This window comes from Ursus maritimus, unplaced genomic scaffold, assembly GCF_017311325.1.
Source record: "Ursus maritimus isolate PB19 unplaced genomic scaffold, ASM1731132v1 scaffold_22, whole genome shotgun sequence".
Taxonomy (NCBI): domain Eukaryota; kingdom Metazoa; phylum Chordata; class Mammalia; order Carnivora; family Ursidae; genus Ursus; species Ursus maritimus.
In genome coordinates this window covers 14,822,614-14,847,806 of record NW_024424675.1, presented here as the reverse complement: position 1 = coordinate 14,847,806, position 25,193 = coordinate 14,822,614, and the positions used below count along the sequence as shown (strand labels likewise).

Below are 25,193 nucleotides of genomic sequence, written 5' to 3'. Positions count from 1 at the left end.
GACTGGTACGGATTTGCCAGGAAATTAGCGTTCATTCATTATGTGACTTTCAAAATGTACATTATCATTTTGTAAAGAAGCAAACCAAAATTTTGAGGTCAAATGACTTTACCAAAGATCTCATACTAAGATGCTCTTTGAGAAAGCAGTTTTTAACTTTCAGTCAACTAGTTAATACATTTTGATTACTAAACACATAAGAAAACAAGTAGGATATTAGTAGGATATTATAATGTAAGTATACAGTGTAAATATATTACATTGTGATATATTAATAAGTATACTTAGAATAAATAAGATAGAAGATAGAAATCAGTATATTACATTATATTTTTTTTCTGCTACTTTCATTTTGACTAGTTCCTCAAATGTGCACAAGCATTGGTTATGTTGACCCAAGAATTCAATTTCAGTTATCTGAAAAAGACACTTCCATGTTGCCTGTATTTGTTATAAAATGCTAAGAATAAGATGCATCCATAATGTACATATATAACAATATAACTATATTCTCTGATATTAAGAAACTTATCTTTTAAAGTAGGTGTTAAACTTTACACAAAGTTGCCATATGAAGATGTTTAGTTTTCATATGCACTTCACATAATTTTTAAATAGGAGGTAATCTAAAATTAAATGAAAATTTTTCAATATGGCCAAATGCCTAAATGCTTAAACGGACCATAGGTTAGTCGATTAAACATCGATGTGTGAAATGAAAATGCAGAAGGGATGATAGACTTTGACACTTTGTGGGCCTGCTGTCATTGGCAAGTTGGCCACATTTCCATGCTGGAATTTCTGTTTTTGAAGATGTATGTATTGTTTATAAATAATCACTGGGTTTCTGTGTAGTGTAAGGCCAAATGTGCACGTTTGGGCTCCACAAAGAAAAAGTTTGAATCTTGTTGCGGAAAATACTATTCTCAAGGGAGTTTGGTTTATTTTTATGATTGAAAAATCACACATTGCAAAATGCCTTGGTCCTTCATGTTGTTTGCACTGGAACAAAATGTGTAATACTAAACCATGTTTAACACAGGAATACACAATGACCCTGGCCTCTTCCAAACCAAAGGGTCCTGAATGTCAGTTTGAAGACTAATGTCTCCCAAACAGAGTTTGTTTTTTTTAAATCACTTATGCCTTTTAGAAGGAAGGCAATGAGTAAAATTAGCATGAGAAAGAAAGAATTGATGCCTTAGGTAACAGACTGCAGGTTAGATTGAACTGTACTTCTGTAAAAGAAAGCCAAAACTCATTTTAAAAAAACCAAACCCAGAGAAAACAGTTGAGTCTGATCACATTTTTATTTTTCTGTGAAGAGCAGGTGTTCGTGAGTATTTGTTAAGCAATTGAATTAATATAGCAGATTATGATATTAGCAGATGTTTCAAGCTATGTTCCTTTTTTTTCATCGGTTCTTCCTCCTAAATTTTTATAAGGTGTTTTGTACAAAAGCTCCCCTGCTTTGTTGCAATTAAATCATCAAGGTGAAAGTCACTGAATTAATAGTTAAATTGTTGAAATGAACTCAAAATACAGTAGCAAATTGATTTGGTTTTCAGCAAAGCAAATAGAAGTTCAGGTATAGCAAGCATTTCTGCTTCAAATAAACCTACGCTAATGATTATGTCCGTAGTAAAAACCTATTGCATTTTCAAGATATGTATTTTAAATACTTCTACAATTGAACTCTATTTTACTATTATTGTCCATGGCAAGATGCACCCAGAGTGTGCTAGAGGCAGCACTGGACTTGAGAGTCTTGCCGACTGTACTATTAGGTGGAACTCCGTCAATAGAAAAATGACAGAAACTTAACTCAAACTGAAGCACAGAAAGAAATGTATTGGTGCATATGAGGAAAAAGTCAAGGAGTGTTTTGTGTTGTCTCAGTGTATCAATAACCAATGTTGTTAGGCTGACCCTTGTGGTTCTTAGTATGATTGCAAGATGCCGTTCGCCAACCACCACCATGTAACTTGGAAAAAAATAGATGTTTATTCCTTATAAGACCTGGAAACTACTCAGTGCACCTGGGGCCACACATGGAGGTCACTTGTAGAGAGAGAAATGGAGCAAGCTCACAAGCCTGGGTTCTGTTTTTATAGGGTTTTGAGGGTGCGTGCCTAGGGTTTCATGAGTTCACTCTTTATTGGTGAAACATGAAAACATAAGAGCAGGAAGAGAGAAGACAAGTGGACCAAATGGCCAGTTATTGAAGTAAACCAAACTTTCTAAAGCAAAGGAGTCTCAGTGTGGGGAGGAGGCCTGACTCCCCACCTAGTCAGGTGGCCGGCAATGGGTTTATTCAAGATAGTTGTCTTTGAAGTGGATGGCTTTTGAAATGGATGCCTCCACAATCAAAGCTTTAGTCAGACACTTGCACTACAAAAAATAAAATTTAAAAACAACACCACTGTCAGGATTTACACTGCAAGGTGTTAATGAATTCAGGCCTGACTATATCCTGGGGCTCAAATGATGTCATCAAGAATTGTCTTTCTTCATCTCCAGTCATTTTCTCTGTACGGGGTTCGAGTTAATATACTGGCTTGGGAAGACTCTCCTAAAGTAACAAGAAAGCCACCAGCAGCTCCAATCCTGAAATTATTTTTACTCGTATTTCCATCAAAAGTACCAGAAACCCGAGCCTGGCTTAAATTAAGCAAGTCAAAATAAATAAATAAATAAATAAATAAATAAATAAATAAATAAATAAATTAAGCAAGTCACTGCTGAAAGAGGATCACTGTGGCCTGGAGAAGAGAATGTAATAATTGGGCAGACTTGGGTCACCTGACTCTCTGTAGAGCCAATGAGGAGGCCACTACCTGAACCACGTGGTTTGGACTGACAGTGGCAGGAAGGTGGTCCCCTGAAATTCAGTCCAGATGTGCTTCCCAGAAGGAGCAACGGCCGCCTCCCCAGGCAGATAAAAACAGCTGATCCCACTAAACCTGGGTCAGAAATGAACAATTCATCCCCAGTGTTTTCTTCACCTTAGGAAGCCATTTAACCTTTTTGACTGACCCCACCCCTCGTTCTCTCATTTTTTGAAAAAAAATTCCCTGAGAGAGTTGCTGGGAGAATTAAGTAAGTTGCTCATGATAGGAAAGTTGCATGTATTTATTGCTGCCTGCAAAACCGTTGTTGACTTGAACTGATGAAAGTGGTCCTTGGCATTTATGCCAAATTATTTCAAACCATTTATGGATCTGGAAGTGCGATTCACAGCACTGGGCAGAGGCATTCCTGAATGTTGCCGTCTCTTGGCTAAGAGGCTTATTTCAATTATTGCAATTAAGAAGAAATTAGAATCCTTTGATGATAAAGGCTGAAAAAATATGGCCAGTCCTATCTGTGCACAAATGTTCATTTCTGACTCAATCAGTTCTTTTATAAATATTTTTATTAAAATGGAATTATAGTTAAAAATGTGAAGATTTACACTGGAATTTTACTACTTACTTCATCACTTAATTTTCCTGGTAGATTTTTTAAAAAATCATTATTTTCCCAGCACCATTTCTGGTTAGGAGGTAGAAGTTATAAAAAACATGATTATTTTTATTAATGTCTACTGTTTATCCTTGAGAAATCAAACATACATAATTAAAGGAAAAAGAAAAGTCTTAATGGTTAAGCCAGTTAACCTGGGGCAAAGGACTTCACTTGCTTGGGCTTTAAGTTCCTCATCTGTAAAATGGGGTGATACCAACATTAGCAGACCCAGGTGTTCTTCCCATGTCCCTTGGCACTCATTGTTGCAACACAGTCAGCAGCTCCACTACAACTAGGACTTTCCCTAGAGTTGCCCACAACTGTAACTTGCTTGATAATGTTCCCTTTACTAGGCCACCCACCTTCCCCTCCCTTCACATTTCTGTACTCTTCTGCTGTTATTTCTTGGAGTTGCCTCCCAAACAAGTTACTGGCACCCAAATCCTTGTCTCAAAGCCTACTTTTAAAAGAACCCAAACAAAGATAAGCAACTTTCATAAATGGCCCTAACAGAATCAGAAGTGAGCACTGAGAGAAAAAACATGAAAAGAAGCAGTGCCCATGGCTCATTCCTTCCGACCTGTCACATAAATGTCTTAGTTGTTACCATTCACAAAGGCCTGGCCACTGGCCTCAAATCATGGGCTCTCCTGTCTATAAGGACCTAGCATTTTGCCCAAACTTTCAGAAGAGGCAGCTAAGGAAGCGACAACGTTGAGACTGGGACCGTATTTTCTGTGCCCCCGTGCAGAGTCCTCCCTCCTACTCCAGACCCCGACTTGGGGTCCTCCATCGGGACTTACTAAGAAAAAGAGATACAAATCAACTATTTAGAAGTTAGCAGCTGGCTTCCACAAAAGTCATTTTCAAAACCTGTCTTTGATGTAACCTATTTTATTCGTGTTTGTTTCTTCTAAGCAAGTCTCACAAGAAAGGCCAAGGGGTAGGAAAAAGCTTTCAAAGCACTCTTTTGGCTGAAGAGAGGGGGAGCCTGGCATGTAGCTGGCTCCCCCTCCACCTCATTCTCTGCAGGCACTTCTCCCAAAACCCCAGGAGATTCAGGATGCTCAGTTTAAAAACCACTCATGTGGAGGACATATTGACTGGTTAAAGATCTGCCTCACAATTCAGACGGCATCCATTTAAATATTTTTGTAGAGATTACCTGCGTAGCAGTACAAGAAATAAAAGAATTGAATGTATAGAGTCAACTCAAACGAGATAGATTTTCTTCCCAAAAGACAAAGGCAGATGCAAAGTGGATGGCGCAGCCAGTTCTTTTCATGCCTTAATTAAGTTACTACACTGGGAAAGTGGCTGAAAAGCCTCTCTAGTATTTTATTGATTAAGATCCCATTTAAACTCCACCTATTGACTTTCCAGCCTCTGTGGAAGGTCACAGAAGAATGACATTATCATCTGTGAGTATATTCCAAGCTCCTCTTGACTCTGTGTTTCATATGTTCATAGACTTCTCTACATTTCCAACTGGCTAAAATGAAAAAAAAAAAAAAATGTTTCAGGAGAGCCAATATGAGTCCATTGTTTCATTAGTTGACTTGGTAACTTGCTTCCCTTTTCCCCTTCCTTGATTGCATTTCCTCTTTTCCCAGGAGGCAGAGGCTGAGGAGAGGCATATGTCTGGCTGAGGAGGCCTGGGATTTTTCTCCTCCAGACTTTCTTTCAGTGACCTCAATGTCTGCCGAGAAGCACAGCTCTAGCCAGAAAGTCACATCCATGTCCATTCACAGTTGAAGTGGTCTTTGTTCAGAAAACAAGCAGTCAGGAAAAATATAAATCATAAAAGACTAAGTTGAAGGCCGGTTCCAAGGTGCGGAGAAGTGAGCTTTGTAGCCAAATCGACCCCAGACTGCTGAATTTTGTTAAAGCCTCTTTCCCTCAGCCGACTGTTCCTTTCCTGGGTGCTTTGCCATTTCATGTGAGAGCTGTCAGAACAAAGCAGATAATGGCTACTTTCCCCCGATGTAACCTCCCATCAGAACATAGCATCACTAGTTGCTGACTATGACACCTTCCCCTTCTCAGCAGGGGACTATGGCTCAATTAAAAGGAAGAGCTTGACAGGTTACACTGTCCTGGAGAAAGGCCCCAATGTCACACACATTTGGCCCCCAACATCTGCATTATCCGTGGTCTACTATTGTTAATAGTTGATCTTGCACCAAATCAGTGGGAGAGAAAGAGATCAAATGCAGAGTGAACCAACTTCAGGGAAAACAAACCATGTCTACCAGGAATCCAGATGAGGTGAGCTGTGGACCATTTACCCTAACACTTACCAGCTGAAAAATGTGCCACAGCAATAGGTGAAATAATGTCAGGAAGCTGAGAATGGCCAATAATTTCATTAATTCATTATAGAGATTCTAGGAACTCTGTCATAACTCTGAATCACCCTGGTCTCCAGGACTCCAGTGTGAAAGCAAAACAGAGTAGAGATAACATTATTTTAAGATGAAGCCTTAACTGAGGATGATGGACAAAATCAACCTTCCCACCTAACACTCTACCTTACATGTTGAAAATAAGCCAAAGATGCTTCTTACTACTGTCGCTGTATGTCTTTGTTTGGGTTCTCCCAGGTGCCAACTCTGGGAGGATTCAAGTACAAAGAGTTGAGAGATGATCCAATAGAAAGTGAGAATAAGGAAGAGAAGTCAGCTAATAAGGTCATGGAACAGATCAGTTATCCATATGCATAACTGGTGCTCAGTCCAGGGATGGACTCTAGAAGCCAGTGTAGAACACACACCTAAGTTTCCCAACCATAGTCACTGCAGGTGATTTTAGGAAAGATTAATCCTCAGGTACTTCCAGCCTGCGCCACAATCAAAGGAGAACTCCTCTAAGGTACATTGAACTCTTTTCTTTATTCTAACACATGCTTGATGTAATTGCATGGACATTTTAATCTAACAAACATGTATTACCCACCTGGCTTAAGAACTACGAAGGAGTGGAACAAAATCAAGATAAAGTCTGTCTTAAGGAGACTATAGTTTGGAGGGGAGATGATATATACAAATAACTGTAATACAAGATAAAATGTAAAATACCTCCATTCATTCAGCCAGTATATGTTAAGTGTCCTTTAAGCGCTAGGGAAGCTTGGAGGGAAGGGGAAGTTTTGTTTATTAAGGTTTTAGGGAGTGTTGGGAACTGCTTTAAGAAGGGAATCTTTCGAAGAGGAAAGTGCATTCGAGCTGTATTTCAGGAATGCTGAGACATTTAAAGCACTGAGAGATAGTATCCTCTAAGGAGCTCATCAGAAAGCATTAGCGAGCACATATTCTGGGCCTACCTTTATGCTAGATGCTGGAAGAGACGTAAATGAAAGTGAGGTTTGGTCCTTGCACTTAGAAAGTCAACGTTGAGCCAGACTATGGCACATAACCTTCTGGTTAAGAATCTAGAACATTTTGCCTCCTTTGCCTTATGGTCAGGAACCATTGTAAAGGGTCTCCTCTGATAGAGCAATATGGCAGTGCACTAATAAAATGCAACAAACTGTTCCCAACCCTCTGAGAACCTTTAACCCTTAACAATAAATCAGTAGTTATACAACTCCAGTGTAAAAACTCCAAGCCTGTGTTTAAGAGCTCAGGGTTCTAGGATAAAGAAGATATATACAGTTGACCCTTGAATAACATGGATTGAATTGTGTGGGTCCACTTATTAATGGATTTTTTTCTCAATAAATACAGTACAGTTCTGTTAAACAAATAAAAACAAAGATTAATATTCTATTATGGATTCTGTCCTTACCTAACCACATCCATTTAAAAGAACTGTTTAATCTCACTGGGGCAGAGCTTGTTTATCTGTCATGTTAAATATTAAAACTTTGTCTTACCTACCAAACAGAACAGGGAGGAGTAAATAAACACACAGACGTGAGAACATTTTGATAAAGGGAAAGTGTTAATTCAAAGTTAGGTGTTATCATTAAGAACTTTCACACAAACCACATCAACAAGTTCAACTCAGTGCAAAGGGAACTTAAGAGACACAGAAAGCCAGGACAGCTGGGTGAGGGGTTCATCTGCAAAGGCTTTTGAGAAAAGCATGTAGTCATTTCGTGGACATTATCACACAATATTGTGGACTTGTATTTGTACGTACTTAAGGCAATAGAACAGATTTGCAATGGAGATGGAAGAAGAGTCTGTAACACGGACTCCAGGATGGGAAAATAAACAGATAATGAAACGGCCAAGTTCATAAGCTCCGCAAAAGCACAGTTAGTTGGCAAGTATCGTAGGAAAAGTTTGTGTCCAAGCAAAGGTTCTTGAAAAGGGGACATTTCATACATTACTTCTGAAAGCAGACGAATAGACTTCAGTGAGCCATGGGATAGTAAAACCACCTGCACTTACTTTCTCTGAGCTGATCTAGCAGAACTCACACAAGGGTTACAGCAACATGAGCCAAGGGAATAGCTTTTCTGTGCTGTACTTGGAAGTGACTTGGGAGGTGTTAAGCCACTGGACCAGTAGCATTCCAACATGCTCTGGTATCATGACATTAAGAGTGAGAATTGAATAATGATGAATGGATTCTCAATCACCTAATCCCAGTGACATCCAAGCATTTGAGTGCCAGATCCTGCCTAATTGGCATTTGGCGCCACAGAATGTGGCTGGTGGCCATGCTAGCTGGCAGACACATTGTCCAGTTTGCCCATCTCAACTGTGCGATGACTTTGTGTGGATTTATAGGCTATCTGTCTTCCAGGACTGAACTTGTAGAAATTTCTCTGTGCCTACGGGCTTTGAAAGATGTTATTTGCATGTGTTTGACTATTTTTATTTTTTTTAAGCTAACCTGTATTTTTTTATTATTATTATTTTTGCCTAACCCACAAAATAACGTCACATCTTCTGTTTAGCATTTTTCTGGTCCTCACGTTGGCATAACAGCTTTCCTGTTGTATTTTATTTTTCTTCCTTAAAGTTAGACTCATGAGTTGGAGAATAAAAATGCTAGAGGATGCCTTTAAATCACTTGCAGAGATTAGAATGTAAATGAAGTCTTGAAAAGAATTTTAGACCTTGAGACACAAACCCAAATCAAAGAGCTAATCCTCACGCCTCTGCCAGATGGGTCACTTGTCCTGCCTGAGCCCAGCTTCTTTTAACAGATTAAAGTAACACTGTTTAGAGAGATAAGTAAATCATGGGGGGAAAAAAAATCTCTTCCTTGGTCACATTCAGGGCTATTTTTAGGACTGATCCAGGAGCGTTCAGATTAAAGCCAATTTCCACGGAGGCAAGACTCCTTTTCATCTTCTGTGTCCCTCATCCAGGCCAGTGCTGGGAAAGCTATGTGGATAAACAGCATCAGCCATACTCAACACCATCTGTCTCTCTCCTTTGCCCCGCCATGGGCTCCTGGAGATCCAGCACTCACACTGTGTACCCCTGTGACCTCCAACAAGCTACTTACCCCTCTAAGCTTCCGTTTGTTCAACTGAAAATGGAACGGGGTTTTTCTCATAGGATTTCTGTGCCTCGCACATGGTCAGTGCTCGTGAAGGTAGCTCCTTCTCCAATGATGATGATGATGGTGATTATTGTTATTATTATTACTATTTATCTTCTCCCAGATTATGTATGGTGTCCTCTACAGCAGGATAGTGTTTTGGTTAATAGCACGGAACACAAACCCTGACTACCTGGGTTTCAACCCCATTTTATCCACTTGTAAGTTGTGTGATGTTAGTCAAGCCACTTGCCTCAGGTTTCTCATCAATAAATTGGACATAAAAGTATTACCCACTTCGTAGAATTATCATGAGAATGAAATGAGTTAATATTTGCATATACTAAACAGTATAGAAAGGTTTGTGAAATAATATACTAGAAATAGATTCAATTAAGAAGCTCTTCAAAGGCTAGTTCTCTCTTTCTTCCTTCCATATCCTGCTTGCACTTATATAAAATATTTCCTTTCAAGTCAGAATCCATTAGTTAAAAGAAAAAAAAAAAAACCACTGTGTTTGTAAATACAACCATTACATTTTCTTTCCTTGAAGCTCCATGACATAATTTTTTTTCTTGAGCCCTCGCTGCCGCCGCCACCTTCCATCTGCTTTTAGGACTCGCTCAGGAACAGTTCCATGGCAGAGCTTTGATGCCATGATGGGTTCATTGCCAAGGTAACCATCCTGGTAAAAAACACAAACTCAACAGAAAAGAGCCTGACAGCGGGACTTTCATGGCACCTTAGCAATGTGCCATGAATTCTATTTAGAGATTAGCTTTTGAGCATGGGCTGCTGTCCTTTTTTCTTTCCCTGGTGATGCAGCTCCTGAAGAGTGTGGTGAGAAAATACGGGGCTGAGGACTCACCCCCGGGCTCAGCAGTTTCAGGGCACAGAGGAGCATCAGCTTGTGTTACCTCACCTTACCAAAAGTCACTTCCATAAGCTTGTGAGTAGAAGATAAGGGCCTATGGATTTATTTCAGATGTACTTCTTACTGGTGAATTAAAAAAAAAATTCTACCAGGGCTGAACAAAGAAGCTAAGAGAGGGTATTGACAGGCGGGTAACTTGTCGTTGCAATGTAAGGAAGTACAGTCAGCTCTTCTATTGTTTAAGAATTGATTTGCCCTATTCTGAATTATCTTAGTCCCCTCTTTCTGGTCTCCTTTGATGGCTTTAGACATTTAATGCTGTCTGATTAGTGCATCTGCCAGGGGCTAGTCAGAGGGAGGGAATAAAAATAAAATCGTTCTGCTGTTTCTGACACTGGGGAACACCAGAGCTTGGAACTTTCTGGAGCATCTCCAGGGAAAAGAGTCATAGCCTTCTCTATTCAAGACATCATACTGGTCTGGAACTTCCCCTAGACTTGGGACAAGGAAGTCCTGGTCGACAAGTGCACTCAGAACCAGGAAGAAAAGATGTCCTTTAGTTCTCCCTTCTCTGCCACCTCTCCCTTCCCTGGGGCACAGTTAGAATATTTTGTTGCTGTGTGTACTGGAGAAGGGTGAGAGGACTTGGAAAGGAAGAGAGGAAATTTCTCATCTGTTAAATACTCCCAACTAGGAGCGCCTGGGTGGCACAGCGGTTAAGCGTCTGCCTTCGGCTGAGGGCGTGATCCCGGCGTTATGGGACCGAGCCCCACATCAGGCTCTTCCGCTGTGAACCTGCTCCTTCCTCTCCCACTCCCCCTGCTTGCGTTCCCTCTCTCGCTGGCTGTCTCTATCTCTGTCGAATAAATAAATAAAATCTTAAAAAAAAAAAAAATACTCCCAACTACCCCAGAATTGAATATGCAATTTATTTCAGCTGCCTTAGAATTTAGTTCCAGAAGTCTCCTTAAATTTTTTTGAGATTTAATCAGATAATTTCTCAGGCAGTGCTTTGAACTCAAATTGTAATTTTACATGAGAGACTTGGGAAATAAAATTACATTAAATCAAGTTAAATCTGGATGTATTTTCTTCTGATTTAATGAAATCATGAGGGACACATCCCAGGACCACCATAAGGGGAGTTGAACAATTCACTGGTACTCATAAAATCAAAGGCCAGCTTGTCTCTGTCATGACTGCCTTAGAAAAGTGTGGACTTTGACACCTCCTTACACACACTTTCATATCTGTTCCCCACCAGCAGCCTCGTGAGGTTGGCGAGAGAAGCCAAGGGGACCAAGCACCTTTCTAGCTGATAAGTATCTGAGAGCTCAGACTGCTTCTGTGACTCTGACTATGCTCTACCTGGGAAAAACCTGACTGACAAATTACCCATCTAGTGCTCTCTGCGTTGAGATATTAGTCACTGCTCACTCTTCACTAGAAAGATGTAAATAAAAGAAAACCAGAGAGACCCATGATAAGTCTCTGACCAGGCAAAGTAGGTCTATGACAGAAGACCTTCAGTTCTTCCCATCTGATTCCATTTTACCCAAAAATAGTAGGATCAAGCAAGAAAGCATATGATATCTGACTTTTTAAACTTAAAACTCTGCGGTGTGGTGTAGTAGAAAAAATCATGGAATATCAGGAGAAATGTGATGGCCTGAATATATTCATCTGAATTAAATTCTCTTTAAACCAGCTAAAATTACATTAAAGGAAATATTTTTCAAAGGCATAATCTGGCAAAGGTGGAGACAATAGGACAAGGGACAATAATTACATAATGTTGGCAGCTAGCTATATGCTTACAGCTATAACAGTTCTGACAAAACTGATCATAGATCTGCCACGTGAAAAGCTGAGGACCAATCTGAGTTATTCCATGAACCCCTAAAAGTCTTAAAATTGATGATCTTAGGTTCATCTGGAAGTGGTTTAGAGGTACAGCCTAAAATAAGGAGGACTGGTTGACTATTATTTAAGGAATTGTGAGAACTCCCACTTGGATAAAGACTAAAAGTTTACTCTCTGGAGACAAGAAAACAGAGGGTCTGAGGATGACACAGCCCCAGGTGAAGGCAGGGCTACCACACTGAAAGCAAGGAGATAAAGTTACATATTTTATGTATGCATAAACGTACCAAGTGTTGAGTCCTCCATCCTTCTTTCCCCATGTGCTCTGGAATGCCGGCATCCAGGCCTGCACTCTCCCGGCAAGTGATTAAATAGATCTTCTCTCAGGACTCTCATCAGCCCAAGATGAAAGACCTAAAAGTACTGACATTAGGGGTTGCTCCAAAGAGACAGACTGATTCCTCCACAGTGACAATTTATTTTCAATTTATCGTCAGTTATCCGGATGCATTCATAAATCCAAACAAACTTTTTAGTTTAGCAATTTGAACAGAAAACTAAAAATTATTAGACATATGAGGAAAACTTTTTTTTTTTTTTTTAAGTAAAAATAAGGAAGGGCGCTTGGGTGGCTGTCAGTTAAGCCTCTGACTTCAGCTCAGGTCATGATCCTGGAGTCCTGGGATTGAGCCCCACGTTTAGCGCTCTGCTTAGCAGGAAGTCTGCTTCTCCCTCTCCCTCTGCCCCTTCCCTTGCTCCTTCTCTCTCTCTCTCTCTCTCACTCACTCTCAAATAAATAAAATCTTTTTTTAAAAAAAAAGTAGAAATAAGGAAAATATGTAACTTTGGACAAAACAATGGTTATGCAGTGAGAAGAAAAACTTTAAATATACATATGTTATTTATATCCTTAGAAAGATAACAGAACATATTGCACTATTGAAAAAGAACACAATGCTGTTTTTTAAAGAAATGTCAGAGAACACACACTGGCTCTCAGACATTGAAAAAAGGGCAGGAGAAACAAAAAACTAAAAGAAGTGTTGGGAACAAAGCTGAGGAAATCTCTCAGAAAGTAGAACAAAGAAAGAAAATTAAAAATAGGAGAGAGGATGTATTAAAATGCAAAATTTGCCCAAATAATGTTCCAGAAAGAGAGAACAGAGAAAATTTTCATAAAGATAATTCTTGAAATGCTTCAAATAAAAGGATAATAGCTTTTATGCTAAAAGGGGTCAAAGATTGCCCAGCACAGAAGATAAAAATAAACCCACACCAGAGCACAGCATTGCAAAATTTCGGGAAACTGGAACTGAATATGATGCTAGAAATTTCCAGAAAGAGAAAATAAACAATTTTTTTTAAATAGGCCACATATCTGTTTTAAGGATGGTGAATCTGTAAGTCTTCAAACCTCTTAATAGCCACACTAGAAGCTAAAAAACAATGAAGCAAATTTTCCTACAAAAATTTAAAAGAAAATTTTTTCCAGCCTAGAATATTATACCCAGCTAAACTAGCAATCAAGGATGCCAGTGTCATGAAGCCATGTTAGACATACAAGTCTCAAAATATTTCACACTCATGAACCCTTTCTCAGGAATCTACTGACATATGTGCTGCCACTAAAATGAAAAGACTAATCATGTGGGGCGCCTGGGTGGCACAGGGGTTAAGCGTCTGCCTTCGGCTCAGGGCCTGATCCCGGCGTTGTGGGATCGAGCCCCACATCAGGCTCCTCCACTATGAGCCTGCTTCTTCCTCTCCCACTCCCCCTGCTTGTGTTCCCTCTCTCGCTGGCTATCTCTATCTCTGTCGAATAAATAAATAAAATCTTTAAAAAAAAAAAAAAAAGAAAAGACTAATCATGAAAGAAGAAGACATGGTATACAAAAAATAGAAGAGATTCAACAAAGAGTAGAAGTGAAAGAAATGGAAGTTGATCAATCTAGATTGGAGTAGGTCATAAGACTCCAAAAAAGACTTCTTCAAGAAAGTAAAACTGGGAGAACATGTGTTCTGTTTGAACATTTTGCAAAGAGATTTAGATAACTGGTGGAGCATTTGAAGTTGGATTCGAGATATGTGCAAAGAAATTAAGCAAATGACAAAACAAGACAATTATCAACTACAGGGAAAATTTTAAATTGTGCATGGAAAGAAAAATAATTGTCGGTTTACTATGTGACTCAGCCCTGAATAGAATACACAGTCATGATAATATAAGCACTGAATACTGATCTAACTAAATTACAATGTAACTATCTCAGAAAGATGAGAAGAATGTGTACATATGCTGTGGGGTGGAGAGAAGAAAGAGCAATATCCTCATCTCCCATGGTGGGAAGTCAAAAAATAGTACAACAAACATATTATTTCAAGATGTAGGGGTAAATAACAAAAGTATCAACTAAAATATTTGGAAGCATTTGCTTCTAATCAAGGGGAAATGAGGGAGCTTGTTTCTACTATCCATCATAGTAGAAGTGGTTCTAGACAGCAGCTATGAAAGAGGTCTAAATTTAGAAAACAACCCTTACTTATTGCAAGTGGACCATACTGTTATCCTTTAGACATCTCCTGCATTCGTGTCTACATCAGAAGCAAATCAGTGGGTGGCTTCTTAACTGTACCTTTGCCACTCCACTAACTGGCCACACTCAGCCTCTCCTTACTCCTTCCTTCCAAATTCAGTCCATTAACAATTAAAATTAAAAGCCAATTCTCCTCTATTTTCAGCCAGACCTGGGCAGCAGAACGGTAAAAGAGAAAGTGGAGCAGAACTGGACCAAAATGAGTTGGACCAGAAGGTTCTTATGTGGCCAACATGAAATTGGTGACTTTGTCTGCTAAATGGGACTCCAAACTCTGTAGCTACATGTACATTAGGACATTACCCTAACTGAATAGAAACCTGAACTTCACATCAAAGGGCATCAAAAAGGAATTGTATATGCTATGCTTTTTAAGTCTTGAAGGTTAGGACACTGATGGACACATCCTCATTATTCTTAACCTCTGGCACACAGAGTTGGGCCCTCACTAAAAATGTGCTCATTAATAACCACCAACAAGGGTGCCCCAACCAACTTCAGGGTAAAGTCAAGATTTCTTGTTCTTCCTAGAGAGACTTGATCTGAAACATCTTTTCTTAGATGCCTGGAACAGGAGTTCAAGGGAGAAAGTTCTGTTGATCTAGCTTTCTAGAAGCCAGTAGATAAAGGAGTCAGGACCTCAGAAGGTGAGAGAACCAGTCCATCAAGCTCTTGATAGACCATTCTTCTGTTCTAGTCTCCAGAGCTCCCTTTTGTGGACACAGATCCTCCTTACTCTTAATTGTTCCCAAAAGCCGTGGGATGGCCCCAGGTTTAGAGAAGGTATCAGAGCAGCTCGTACCTCATAAATATACAAGAGCCTTTGCGTGCCCTTGTAAGCATGAGATAAATCCATCTGAGGGCCACTGGACACACCACATGGTTTTAAAGCATCCCTGGAAGGTCTCATTTTGTCACAATAGAATTTCAAATTTCTGTCTTCCCGACATGTTCAGGAGGACCCCAGAGGAGCCCCAGCATTATCTGCCCCATGGGAAGGAGGGAGGCAGAAGGAGGCAGAGGTACTGTTGCTGGCCATGACATTTGTGCAACACTCCATGACAGATTCTTTGCAGCAAAGATATTGCTGAAGAATTATGAGACATATGAATGGCCCTTGGGGACCACTGCTTTGTCATGCCACTTGCCTCTTTTATCTCTTTCAAGATCGTTTCTCCCCACTGAAGTCAGATCTTTCCACTCTTGCCTCACTGGTTTCCTTTTTCATTGAACACCAGAACTTCTGAACAGAAAAGTTTCATAGAGCAGCGTTTTCCTATTCCTTAAGGGAGTTCTATTTTTCATACTTTAGTAGGTGCCATTATATGAGTAACATGTCCAGTTAGAAAAGTACCAATCTTCTATTAAGAAAATATGTAAGGGGTTTTATTCGTAGCCTTTGTAAGCTGGCCATATTCTTTTGGACTTCTCTTCTTGATTTTATTCTAGGAAATTGAAGCATTGCTTTTAGTTGTGGTTTGATGTTTCCTAATATTATCCTAATATGGGACAGTTTGTTTTAATTTAGCTAATAATCATCCCTAATACATTAAACTACTTGAACTCACTGAAGTTTAGAGGAAGAAGGACTTAAGAGCCCATACAGTTTACCCAGCCTGTGGTTGAAGAATTTGTCCCTGATCAGTTACTGCTGACAGATAAGGAAGCTAGATTTCTTGTTCTGTTACTAATTGTTTAGAAAAGCAATGTTTCCTATCTTAATTCTCAAGGTTTTTCATTTTTCTGTGCTCCTCAGTGGACCAGGAAAAAAAATTGTAAGCAGTTTTGCAAAAACAGTACAAGGTTGATGGAGAAAGAAGGACTGATACTTTTCAATCAACAGCAACAGAAATAATCCAGCTCTAGGTTATATACAACAAAGGAAAATCCTGTAAGAATCTGCTTTCTGTCCCAAAGCCAGTCAGAACTATTTTTTAAGCTAATTCATTATGCCAAAAAAATCTGCATTTTTGCAAATGTACTTCCGAGCCTGACTTATAAGCCTACTACGCCTTATCCTTACTGTTTCATTGGCTTTTCTTGACTTTCACATATCTCTGCCTAGTCATTTGATGCATCAGAAGTCTTGCACATTGGCTCCTTTATTAGCAAAGCCAAGCTTTGGGGTTGAAAAGTTGCTCCCAAGTGTCTGCTTACCAGCAGTCTGCAATCATATTCTGAACTCTCCTCAAAACTCTTGCATTGTGTTCTTATTCAAAGTTAGGTAAATTCCTTCACTGGGGATTTTTTAAATATTCAGTAAAACTAATTATAAATAGTCCTCACAAATACTGACTCACTCAACTCTTTTTTTACTGATTTTAATCTAAACTAAAAAAAAATTATGTTAAAATCAACTCCTGTGAAATAGTAGAGAAGATAACCAAAGGTTATGTTTAATTGATCTATAGAACATTAACCAGTTTTATATTCAATTTAACAATATTTTTATAAGTTTGGGGGTTTTTTGTTTTGGGTGATGTGCTGACAACACATATGTATGCCTTAGTGTCTCATAGCTCTTTTTGAAATAGCTTTGTCATCATCCTGCTTTTCTCATTAATGAATTAAATGAAACTTTGACACGTGTTCTTAGGCATATTGTAAAGTATAACTTGACCTTAATTATAATATCCTCATTTGAAAATAACAAATATATAGCTTATATCCCCCCACTTCTCTGTCCTGCACCCATGAAACAAAACAAAATTAATCATAAGCACGGCTCAGAATTTTTCTCAACATGAATCCCCAGAAGGCACTAGACACAATAAATGGGCATCGATACTAAAGTTAAAATTAGTCATCCTCACCATATTGGTGTGTTTTGTTTTAATTGCTCTCTAAAGTTGCTGATCGGACCAAAGGATATTTATTCCTGCAAGATAATAGACATGACAGCCTGCGAGTCACCAGCACCATAAAAACAGTTGGTTTAGTCCCACAATATTTTATTGCTGTCATTTCTATGCCTTCAGAAGGAGCATACACTTGTGAGTTTTCCACACTCCACAGCTCCCTGGGGTGCACATTATTCCATCAGTCACATTACTTTTTCTTTGCTGGCCCCTTAAGACACTTGCCTTGACTGCCTGTCCTCTGAGAAATAACTGGAGTTAGAGGCTGAGCTGTATGAAATTGTCATCAGCATAGGTTAAAAATGCCAAAATTAGCAATTTCATCTGACCTGATCAAAGAATCAAAATGATGCTATCCTTGGTGATCTTCCAGTTTGAAATGAATTTATTTCCTATTTTGAATCACTAATCAGCCAAAAAAAAAAAAAAAGGACTGATTTAACACCTACAGTGCACAAAGCATTGTGGTAGATTCCAGGGATGACAAAGATACAAACGCACACCCTGCTTTGGAGGAGCTCACGCCTGGCTTCCAAGGCGTGAATGATCGTATTTTCTGTTAGATTGTGCGCTCTATGAAGGCAGAGGCTGTGCTTCGCTCTGCTTTATTTTTCTGTGTACTCATCACATGGCAGACGTTCAAGAAATCTTTGTTGAACAAGAAGGTAGCGAAGTGGACGGTAATGAGAGAAGAAAGAAGGAAAGGAGAGAGGGAGGGAGGAATGGGCACTAGGTTGAGAAGCTGCCAAGATGGACGGGTCACAGAAAAAAGGAAGACCATGAAGAAATTAGGTTTTTTTTAAATTATTTGTAATGAGTTCTATATTCCAAAATAGTTTTTAAAGCCGTCTATTGAAATAGCTTTGACTGTAAGTGGCATTGATTTGGGTTTGTTTCCAAAATGAAACCCGTCTGAAAGGATATATGCATTTCACCATAACCGACTTTGAAAAAAAGGCTTCAAGCTCAGTACCCGAAGTGTTCTCATCAATGGTACCATGTTCAGAACAATCACTTTGTTAGGTGATGGTGATTTGGAGGTACAAACTATAGCGTCTCTTAAATATTCATATAAACAGGGGCACTTGGTGGGCTCCGTCACTGGAGCATGCAGCTCTTGATCTCAGGGTTATGAGTTTGAGCCCCACGTTGGATATAGAGATTACATAAAAATAAAATCTTAAAAAAAAAAATTCACACAAACATAACAGTACGAGGACCTTCATGTATTTATTTCTTATTTCTAATGCACGAGACCTTCTTAACACTTCTTCATTTTGTCATTATTGAAATTATCAAGGTATATGTTAGGGCTGACTTTTAAGAAGTTCAGAGTCAAATTATTATTCCTATTTCAGTCTGTTTAGGAAGATTTTTCTTTTTCTAAAACCCAGCCTCACTCATCAAGAGCCAATGACCAATTTTTTTTTTTAATTTTCCTACTCCTGGAAAATATTAAAGGCAATTTAGCTATAATGTTTCCAGAATTGGGAAAAATATTCATCAGTTACTTTGAGAAACTTACTGGATGTAAAAAGATTTACAGGGGTGCCTGGGTGGCTCAGTCAGTTGTGTCAGACTCTTGATTTTGGCTTGGGTTGTAATCTTGGGGTCTCAGGATTGAGCCCCATGTCATGCTCCACACTCAGCAGAGAGTCTGCCTCTCTCCCTCTCCCTCTTACTCTGCCCCTCCCCTCTCTCTGTCAAATAAATAAATAAATAAACGATTTATACTGTGGTAGTCAATACTAGCTTTGACCCTTGCAGATGGCATACCTCTTATCATTCAAGAGTAATCTTCAATAAAAATTAGAATTATTATATATCATGTTTTTACCTTCAAGTTTGGTATAGAGGTGAAGAGAAGGAAAAAACATTGATGAAAGAGTAACTTGCTAGAACTTTAACAGAAAGCAACTTGGTTATGTATACTAAAAACCTTATAAGTCTGTGTTGTCTTTGAACCAGCTATTCTATTCCTGGGAATTCATTCTAAGGAAATAATTAAGAGTTTGAACAAAAACTTAACCATCAAAGAATTCAGTACAATGTCATTTATACTAGTGAAAAATTAGAAGCAACTTTAATGTCTGATGGTAATGGAATATTACTTAGTTGTGCTATGGTCACATATCTTATACATATGAGATATAAATATTATAGGTTACATGACAATTTTTATCATATATTGTTCTGCTAATACAAAGGTTACTAATCTAATTATGGTTAATCTAATAAAGTTACTAAATTATTGCACCTTCATGAAAGAATTACACACACATACCTATTTTTTTTTTTTCCTGGAAGCATACACACCAAGATTGTAACAGTACCTAGGTCTGAAGATAGAGTTAGGCATGTTTAGAAAAGTTTTAGTTTTCCTAATTTTTTGAACATATATCACTATTATGTTAATACAAAACTGTTTCAACAAGAAGAAAGAAATGCTACCCTACAATGTTGACAAGTAACATCTCCACTGCTCACAAATATGCTGGGGGTTTTGAGGCTCTGATTGTTAAGGATGAAGAAACAAACTGTGGTAATGGATCAAAAGAGTGAGGTCGGCCTCTCTGGGCAGTCCGTAAAGATTACTGCGATAAAGATAAAGGATTATCTCAATATTTAGCATTAGTCACTTCAGAAAGGTTACAACGAAAGCAAAAATTCTAAGTGGGATCCAAGTAAATGCAAGTGTGAGTCATATTTCTTCCATTTGAAGTCATTCTAAATAAGAAATTTAAAGACCGCCTTGTTTATGAGCATTTGAGTTTTTATTCCTAGGACAGACTCATTTGTGGTCATCTGTAGTTTCTGTTTCAGAGAAAAAGATCATTAATTGGAAACACTTCTGCTTCATTTTAAATAATAAAACCACTCGTGAATAACTTTTTTTTTATTATAAATTAACATATATACATAACAGAAACTTTGGAAATTCACTCCTAATTGTATTACCCAGAGATAAGCACTAATAACATTTTGATGTCCATTCATAAAGTTGATAACCATTTTTAATTTAAAAACAAGAGACTGGTGTTTAGGTATTTAAATCTTCTGAAAGTTAATGAGGTTCACGTAAATACATTTTTCTCCATTATCTGTGGTATTGGGAGATAATTGTTCTGAAATAACATAATCCTTGACTACTATTATCCGTGTTAAAATGCAATTGTGACTACTATCTTCTACCTTGGATGTACCAGAGTTTTCTGGAAAAAAAAAAGTTCAAGCATCATGATACCAGCTACCCATAGAAAGAACTCATTCACATTCTTCTTAATTCTTCATTTCCTCCAGGACAGATATCAGTGGATGGCTTTATGCGCTATCTAAGTGGAGAAGAAAATGGAGTCGTTTCGCCTGAGAAACTGGATTTGAATGAAGATATGTCTCAGCCCCTTTCTCACTATTTCATCAATTCCTCACACAACACCTACCTCACAGGTACAAATTCATAGTTCTTTGACAATGACTTTAGCCAGTCTCACCAAATTTCACCAACCTCTACTTTCTGTTGTTCAGAAGGGAAGGCGTGTTTTCTTTCATTTCCTATAGAACACCTCTGAGAACTGAGCTCTGGGACCAGAGGTTCTGCCTGTAAGAGGCAGTATCACTTCTTCACAACATATCTCTTCCCCAGTTTTTAAGTCTTCTGATATGTATCACGTCTGCTATCTTTGGGCCAATGGAATTTTTGTATAATTGAACTCCTTCAGTGGACTTCAAGCCATTGGCAATACTACCTAGTCTCTGGACTGTTTTCTTATACAGGAAATTTCTAAAGCATATGTAACTTGTGCTCAAGGGGAAAAGCTAATTTTACTCAAGGTGGAATGGGGCTTTAGACATAAACAAATTTAACCCTGAATGACAGCCTATACTTCATTGTAAATAGCGTCATGTGGTTTGTGCTACAGGGTAGACCAGGAAACTATGAACGTAATGACAAGGGAGATCCAGGCACTGTATATTCAAGGGTGTTGAAGAGAATTTCACAGTTTCAGTTGTATGGTGGATAAGCAGTTCTTTCATCTAAATTCCTTAAGGAGATCCATTCATCCCAGTACAAATGTATGTTGTATTGGTATCAAATAGGGCCTTGGCCTGGTATCTCACACTTGGTGAAAAAAGAGCTTAGAATAAAAATGACCCTTCAACAGAGAGAGCAAAGTAGCCTCCTGACAGTGAGATTCTCAGGATGCTTCCATATAATCTGAGAGCATCTAGTCAGAACCACATAGTCTGAGTTCTGGTCAGTCAAAGTGCAACTTGTATGTTCTTCATAAAAACTGGGTGGCTCTCAGGCTCCTTTCAGCCTGTTTTGTTTCAACTGACATTATCTACTGGGAGAGATGCATGCCAAAAACTAACTAGATTTCATGTTTGGTTCATCCTAAACTCTATTCTTGTCATTTCTTGTTGCTTAACAAATCACTCGAAAATTCAGTGGCATAAAACCGCCACCATATTACTTTGATCCATATTCTGTATGTCAAGAATTCAGATAGGGCACAAGAGGCGATGGCTTGTCTCTCTTTCCTGCTGTCTTGGGCTTCACCTGCCAGGTAAGTGCTTGGGGGTAATGAACACGTAGGGTGTTGGAATCATCTGGATGCTTCTCCAACATTTCTGGAACTTGAGCTCAGTTAGGACTTCTCATCTTTTGCCTGTAAGAGGCCTCAGCATGTAGCTTGGGCTTCCTCATAGCATGGCAGCCCCAGGGTAGGTAGACTTCTTACGTGGCAGGTCATGGCCGCAAGAACACATGTCCCAAAGAACAAGGAGGAAGCTTAATTGCCTTATGGTACTTCACCTCTGAAGTTCTGTGTGGTCACTTCTTTATCCATCAAAAGAATCACAAACCTACCCAGATTCAAAGGGAGAAAACAGACCATAGTTCTCGCTGGGAGAATCTTTTTTTTTTTAAGATTTTTAAATTTATTTATTAGACAGACAGCCAGCAAGAGAGGGAACACAAGCAGGGGGAGTGGGAGAGGAAGAAGCAGGCTCCCAGTGGAGGAGCCTGATGCGGGGCTCGATCCCGGAACGCCGGGATCACGCCCTGAGCCGAAGGCAGAAGCTTAACGACTGAGCCACCCAGGCGCCCATCTCAGGAGAATCTTAATGTTATTTGGTACCATCAACCAACTTGGCATTCTGGTGAAGTCTATAGACCCTTCTAAGAGTAGTGTTAAATGCATAAAATATAATATTAGGATGAAAGAGAAGATAATTTCCAACAAAATATTTTTTATCAAATATTAAAAAAAACAAATGTGAGATAAAACAATATATATTCCTATGAGCACAATTTAAGTATTAGCATAAATAATATGATGTGACTATTTGCAACAATGGAACATGATATGAAAATATCTATGATTTCTCCTGGTGGCAGAGTCACAGTTTTGCTTATAGTGTTGTGATTTGTGACCTGCATTTATAACTGAAGAGGTTATTAAATTTTACAGAGAGGTTTAAATTAAAGAAATTATCTTTTTTCTCATCCAAGTTTGAGGAGGTCGACAGAAACTCAATTAAGATCTTTCACTTGATAGCTTCCTAAACAACGTAACTGTAAAGACTGGCAGATGATGGCATCTTGCATTTATCATGTACTTAGCACCACAAGATTCTTAAAAATACATAAGTATATGTTCAGTTAAATTTTGGACATCGTATGTGGTTTCACCTGCCCAGAAGTCGTGCTATGCAGTAATTTTACCGGTAGTCCTTTTTAACTCCAAAAATGCCTTCCAACTGATGTGTTTACATTCATTAGTATCTATATTATTTGTCATATAATAAATGAGGCAATGGTAGCAAAATGATTGAATAATAAGACTGATTGGATATACAGTCTATTCATTTTACCTTCTCTCAGAATATATTCCCTCTTTCTGCTTATCTTTATGGATTTTTAGATTATCTTAGCTTTTTATTTAGCTTTTATTTATCTTAGCTTTTAGATTTTTAGATTAGTTTATCTTTATGGTTTTTAGATTTTATGTAAGTTCACCAACCACAGCCACTGTTCTCTTTTTGATACTCAAATTGTCTCAGCTTTGGTCAATGGGAACATTTTTTAGGCTGACATGACCCATTGACCATTGAAAATGTCCTTGCTTTCTGGCTCATAAAGACCTCCCAGGCTCACCTTGTTCCGTTCTGCACCACCATGGAATCAGACTTTTCCCCGAATAACCTCTGGTTTCTTTTAGTGGAAAAAAAATTGTATGGGTAACAGCAGTTTGAACCCTGCACAATGGAACATTGTTTCCAGACCATTTCAGTGAACAAAGCAAGAAAAGATACATTTGTGTCTGAACTGTGCCGGTTCACAGAACTATCTTCATTCTTACCTTCTAATTTATTTAAATTCCTGATTCTATAACTCTGCTTTCTTTATCAATCTTGACACCTATGAGATTATACATAATTAGTTCAGTTACTTCACTAACAACAGTAATGGCTCCAAGAAAATTATTCGGTATCAGTAGGAACAATAAACCTATAGAATACTATTCCTTTTTTCTCTGCAATTCCTTTTTGTTGTTTTCAACTGCGTTTCATTAAGGATTTTTAGTCCAAAGAATTTCTTCCAGAGTCACTCATTCACCCTCCCTCTGAATAACTTGGTAAGCACAGATGTGTTTGAGAATTTGGCTTCATTGTGTTGGCTTGGTTTTGGACTGTTAGCATATCTTAATAGCTAATAGTTATCAGTAGTTAGAGAGCTTACTAGGAAGGAGAAGGGTCTACTCTCTTTTTTGATGAAGAAAGGCCTCAAATAGCTGTCTCCAATTTCAGTACAAAGGTTTTATATCACCACCACCTGATACACATGATTTCTGACCAAGTAAACCAATTCTCTCTCCAATTATGCAATTTCCCATAGTATTAGAATTACATATTTTCAAATATTCAGGTTTAAAACTATGTTATCTATGTGAAACCATATTCTAACCTTTATGGTTTTTTTTAACTTGCTCGCTTTTCTGAGCCATATATTATTTTACTGACGTTTGCATTATGGAAGTCCACATTTTCACAATATCACCTTATCCCAATACCAGTCAAAATTTTTCATTTTCCTACAGGGGATTAAAAAGAAGATTCCATATAGTTAACAAAAAAAATGTACATATAAATTCTAATACGGGCTCTGGATGTTTTGTCTGAAATTCTCTTCTGACTTATTGGTGAAATTTGGTTTTACTTCATACGATATTATTAGTATCCTTGCTTTTATTATAGATAAACCTAATGTAGAACTCTAATGCAGAACTCTCCCAGAGGCTTTTGGGTAAAATATAAATGGTGATGATATAGAAATTCAAACTTCCCAAAGCCAATTAAGAATATTATAAAATAAATTTATAACCAATGTGTAACCCAATAGAATCCAATTAAATGTTAAAATCAATATCTAGGAAATGAGATTTTACATTTTATAGGCATTTCCAGAACAAGTAGAAAATTTTTCTGTAGAAATGTTATTTCACATAAAGGGTATTTGATGGAAAAAGGAGTTTTCCTACTCGAATGAGTTTTTAAAATGCTAGGTAAAAAGGTTTGTACTTACTGCAGTATGTTTTGAATATAGGGGAAAAAACTTACTGATTCACAATCATTAAGGTTCTGATCAACCCTCTTCCCCCACAGTCACCACCCTACTTATTTTCCTGGAGCACACTGAGAGCTGGTATTCCTGAGACATGGCTAGTCCAGATTCAGATAAGGAGGATTTTGATATTTGGAATGTTGTCTTTCCAGCATTCAAAGGAACTATAAAAACTAAATGTACAGTATGAAAACCAATCAATTTAGCAATGTGTTATTGTTATTATGTCTATTTCTTTACTCATTATTGCCCCTTTGTTGACCATCAAGATGCCCAAAAGGAAAAATAAATAGGAGCATTGAGAGAAATGCATGCACAGAATGAGTTGATTTTTAATTATGATGGTCATTTTTCTAGGGTTTTGGATA

At 38.2% G+C, this 25,193-nt stretch overlaps 1 protein-coding gene across 4 annotated transcripts in view; it reads left to right on the top strand.

The window, feature by feature from the left end:
- The window catches only part of PLCB1 (phospholipase C beta 1), a 660,507-nt gene that overhangs the window by 461,160 nt on the left and 174,154 nt on the right, over window positions 1-25,193 (top strand). For all 4 annotated transcript variants that reach the window (XM_040637987.1, XM_040637985.1, XM_040637986.1 and 1 more), the window contains exon 10: window positions 20,499-20,645. In XM_040637987.1, coding sequence (XP_040493921.1) covers window positions 20,499-20,645 — 147 coding nt within the window. The remainder of the gene's footprint in view (window positions 1-20,498; window positions 20,646-25,193) is intronic.